General features: G+C 65.4%; 1 protein-coding gene across 1 annotated transcript in view; it reads left to right on the plus strand.

Annotated features, from left to right (window-relative positions):
• Positions 1-4,560, plus strand: part of kifc3 (kinesin family member C3) — a 26,744-nt gene that overhangs the window by 817 nt on the left and 21,367 nt on the right. The window contains exons 3-14 of the mRNA XM_019893202.1: positions 5-55; positions 291-407; positions 737-961; positions 1,026-1,172; positions 1,454-1,601; positions 1,698-1,828; positions 2,225-2,336; positions 2,586-2,755; positions 2,823-2,927; positions 3,282-3,412; positions 3,493-3,619; positions 4,393-4,522. Coding sequence (XP_019748761.1) covers positions 5-55; positions 291-407; positions 737-961; positions 1,026-1,172; positions 1,454-1,601; positions 1,698-1,828; positions 2,225-2,336; positions 2,586-2,755; positions 2,823-2,927; positions 3,282-3,412; positions 3,493-3,619; positions 4,393-4,522 — 1,594 coding nt within the window. The remainder of the gene's footprint in view (positions 1-4; positions 56-290; positions 408-736; positions 962-1,025; positions 1,173-1,453; positions 1,602-1,697; positions 1,829-2,224; positions 2,337-2,585; positions 2,756-2,822; positions 2,928-3,281; positions 3,413-3,492; positions 3,620-4,392; positions 4,523-4,560) is intronic.

Genomic DNA, 4,560 nt, shown 5'->3' on the forward strand with positions numbered 1-4,560 from the left:
GGAGGAACCGGAGAAGAACCCGGCGGAGCAAGCGGCCAGACTGTGCTCAGGACCGGTACGTCGAGGCCGCCGCACTTGACGGCTTTTTGCCGCCGATCTCGCGCCGTCGTCGGCCCTCGTTTGTCGGGGGTGGGAGGGGTCGCCTTCCTTCACCTCCCGCCGCCGCTGTCGCCATTTTTTTCTACGATCCCTCCACGATCTGAGCCGCTTCTCCCCGGGAAAAAAAAACCCAAAAGAAAATTGCGTGCGCGTGAACAAGAACGCTCACGAGGCCGCCGCTCCTCCCGCAGGGGGCGACGGACTTGGAGAAGCATCTGGAGCTTCTGGAGCTGGAGAACAAGAGTCTGAAGCGACGGCTGGCCTCCGGCGGGACTTGCGAGGGCGCCTGCGCCTGCGCCTGCTCTCAGGTCAGTCGGGTTAAAGTACGGGGAAAGACGACAAAAAAACAAGCGTGCCCCAAAACGGATTCACGCTCGAGGACAGCACGAAGGCCGTCGTACTTGTGGGTCGCCACGTCCGGTCCCGCTCGTTTTCCGAGTTCCCTCTTCCAACGCGCCCGCTTCAAACGTATCGGGACCGTGAGCGGGCTTTCCCGCAGCTCCATGATCATTTGGGTTAGGCGCGTGGCAGCGGGGGAGATGGAAAAGGTGCGCGCGCGCAGGACCACCGCGCTCTCGGACCGGACTTGCCCCCCCCCCGGTTACTGTGGCGTGACTGACACGGGGTGTGTCCCCAGGAGGCGGAGCCCATCGGCCGGGACGGGCGCTGCCGGCAGCGAGACTGTCAGCTCGCGGATACGGGGAAGCCGCCGCCCCCGCCGGACAAAAGCGCCCCGGCGGACGCCTCGCGCCGAAGACCGGACCGGACCGACCCCCCGTCGGACCTCTCCGCGCCTCGAGCGGGACTTTCGGACCGCGACCCCCGGGACCTCGCGCGCCGCGAAGCGCCGCCGCCGTCGCAGGTGTCGCCTCGCTTTGCGCATGCCGCGCGTGTGTCGTGAAGTCATTGTGCGTTGCGCTCATCAGACGGCAGAGGGGGCGGAGTCGGACGACTGGCTGCGCGTGCAAAACGCTTTGCTTCAAGAGCAAGTTTGCGCGCAGCGCCGCATGCTGAGGGAGCTGGAGACGCAGCTGCAGCGGTCGCAGAGGACGTGCGCTCAACTCAGGACGCAGGTAAAGCACCGTCGGCGCTCTCGGCCTTCGAGCCGACGAAGGCGGGGACGTTAGCGCGGCGAGGAGACCGCCTGCCAAACGGCAGCCAAACGCCGGCGATTATTTTCGGGAGAAATCATGACCGACTTGGAATTTTGCGGCTACGATTCGAACGGCGTACGTCCGACTTTTGCTTTCAAAAAGGTGCTCCGTCACTCCGTTAGCCCGGCCGCGTCGATTTGGCGCCGCGCCCCCAAGCGCGAACGAAGAAGCGCCCGTCCAAAGGTGAAGCTTGCTCGCAGGTGGCGCTGTACGACGGCGAGATGGCCCGCGCTCGCCGGCAGCTGGACGCCGAGCTGCTGTCGCTGAAGGAGGAGAAGGAGCGCGTCGTCCGCGAGGCCTTCGTCAGGGCCGAGAGCCAGATGAAGGCCGTGCACGACAACCTGGCAGGTCAGCGGGCCCGCGCTCGCCGCGCAGGCGCTCGCCGTCCTCGTCCGTGCGGAGGCGGCGGCTGAATGAAGGGCTGCTCTCGCGTGGCTGCTTCAGGCGTGCGCAGCAAGCTGGCCGGTCTTCATCCCGCCCTGAGGACGCTCACCGCCGACTACAACACGCTGAAGAAGCAAGTGCACCACTTCCCCGCCATGCTGCGCAACGCCATCGACGACGCCAAGCGCGAGGTCGGTGCGAGCGGTCGAGGCGACGTCGCGTCGCAAATCTCTTTTCCATCGCCCGTTGGTTGTGTTTGGCTGTGCGAAGGAAGAGCTTGGATTTTTTTTTTGGGGGGGGGGTTTGTTTTGTTTTCGGGGTGGTGACATACCATGGCGACGTCACATCACGAGTTTCGATGGAGCGTGGCGTCGGCCCGGCTCGCCTGCCCACGCGCCGCCGAGAACACTCCTGGAAAATTGGAATCGTCGTTTTCGATCCTGGGGAGAAAAAAAAAATGCCGCATCACTGCCCTCCGTCGGGGGTCGCGCCTCACGACTTCTCTTCCCGAGCTCGGCGTCGACGGGGCTCATGCAAAGCGATGAGCGCCTGCGCGCCCGTGCGTGCGTGTGCGTGTGTGCGTGCAGATCTGCCGGGCCATCGGCGACGTGAGCGCGACCAACCAGAAGCTGGTGGACAAATACAAACGCGAGATGAACCTGAGGAAGAAGATCCACAACCAGCTGGTCCAGCTCAAAGGTCGGTTTGCCGCTCGGCGGCCTTTGACCGCATCCTCCGTGCTGACGCTTCGCGCCACCCGCGGCCACTTTTTGGCCCGTTTGAAACTTCCGTCGCAAGCGACCCGAGCCCCAAAGCACAGCCTGTCGTGTGCGCGGGCGCTCGCGCGGATGCGCCGAAAAACCATTTCGGGGGTCACGAAGCCCGACGCGCGCCGGCAGGAAATGTTCACGGCCATCGTCGCCACGTGCGCGGGCGGGTCCTTGTCAGGAAACATCCGGGTGTTGTGCCGCGTCCGTCCCGTCGCCGGCGGCGAGGAGGCGGAGGGCGTGTTGACCTTTGACCCGGACGACGACGGCGTCCTGCACCTCAGCGACAAGGGCAAGGTGACGACCTTTGACCTGGACAAAGTCTTTGGGCCCGAGGCCACGCAGGAAGAGGTGAGCCCCCGTCTCGTATCCCCCCCCCCGTCCGGCGGCGCCTTGACACCGGCCGGGGCCGTCGCAGGGGTTCTCGGAGGTGGAGGCGCTGGTCACGTCGTGCGTGGACGGCTTCCACGTTTGCATCTTCGCCTACGGACAGACGGGCTCGGGGAAGACCTACACCATGGAGGTGAGCGAGCTTCGCGCCGCCCTCTTGCGCTTGTCGCGCTCAGCGAGAGCGCCCCCGGCGTCAGGCTTCGTTGGCGCTTTCGCTGGCGGTGCCGAGAACGACGTGCCCCCCAAAACCCTTCGCAATGACGTGAGCCGAGCCTCCTCCTCTCGGTCCTTTTTCAAAACTCCTCCGACAACGCGCGCATTTGATTTTCCTCTCCCCGACTCCACCGTCGCGCCTTCGAGACGGAGCGCGTCGACTCGACTCGAGTCGCTCTCACGCGCCGCGCGAGCGAGGAACGGGCCGGTCGAATCCTCCGCCGGGTCGGGTCCCCGCGCGTCTGCAACGAGGTACCGCGTGTGCGCCCGGCAGGGCGCGGCGTCGGACCCGGGCCTGAACCAGCGAGCGCTGCGGCTGCTTTTCTCGCGAGTGGCCGACAAAAGCCCCGAGTGGGAATTCCACATCTGCGTCAGCATGCTGGAGATTTACAACGAGACGCTAAGGTGAGCCGGCGGACGCCGCTTCCCGTCCCGTCACGTCACGTCACGCCACGTCACGCTCACGCGCGCGTGTCGCCGCTCAGGGACCTTCTCGGCGACCAGCCGGCGGCGGACAAACTGGACATCAAGATGAATCCCGACGGCAGCGGCCAACTGTACGTTCCCGGATTGACGCGCGTGGCCGTGCGCACCGTCGACGACGTCAACCAGGTACCGCGAGGCGCGACCTTGCGCACGCTTGACTTTGACGTTGAGTCTCGCTGATCTTTTGTTGACTTGTGGAAATATAAACGAGTGCGGCGCGAGCCCGTGTTCCAGTGAGCGCCAAAGCTTTGCAAGAGTGCGTCACGAGTGGCGGTGCTGCCCCCCCCCCCCACCGTTCCACCTTATCTCGGGCTTGCAAACGCTTGTTCATGCCACCATCAAATTTTGAACGAACGCCAACGAAAAAACACCTTTCGCGCGCGCACAGCGGTGACAGAGGGCGGAGTCCAACCATCCGGTTTCAAAGCAGGCGTACTCAAGCTCGCGCAGACGGCAGGAAACGCGGTCGTGCGCGGTCGGAATCCAATTGGCCACCGGCTGAAGCGGCGGCATCCGGACGCCGGCCGAGTTTTCGGCGAGGATTTCAAAAAAAGTCCGACGGGCGGACGAGGCGGCGCGCCCTCGCCGACGAGCGTCGGAAGAAAGCGACGGCGGAATGCCGGCGGCCTCTTTTGTCCCGAACGCCTCGTCCCCCGGTTCAAATGCTCCGAATGCAATCTGCGCCGTTGCGCTTCAGGTTCTGGAGGCGGGCCGAGCCAGCCGAGCCACGGCGTGCACCGACCTGAACGAGCGCAGTTCTCGCTCTCACGCTCTGCTCGTGGTCAGCGTGGCGGGACTCAACGGCACCACGGGGAGTCGCACGCAAGGTGATGGCGCCGACGAACGCCTCGTCCCCCGGTTCAAATGCTCCGAATGCAATCTGCGCCGTTGCGCTTCAGGTTCTGGAGGCGGGCCGAGCCAGCCGAGCCACGGCGTGCACCGACCTGAACGAGCGCAGTTCTCGCTCTCACGCTCTGCTCGTGGTCAGCGTGGCGGGACTCAACGGCACCACGGGGAGTCGCACGCAAGGTGATGGCGCCGGCGCGGCGCGGCGCGACGCCGCTTGA

This window comes from Hippocampus comes, unplaced genomic scaffold (genome assembly GCF_001891065.2).
Source record: "Hippocampus comes isolate QL1 unplaced genomic scaffold, H_comes_QL1_v1.1 scaffold378, whole genome shotgun sequence".
In the NCBI taxonomy this organism is placed as follows: Eukaryota; Metazoa; Chordata; class Actinopteri; order Syngnathiformes; family Syngnathidae; genus Hippocampus; species Hippocampus comes.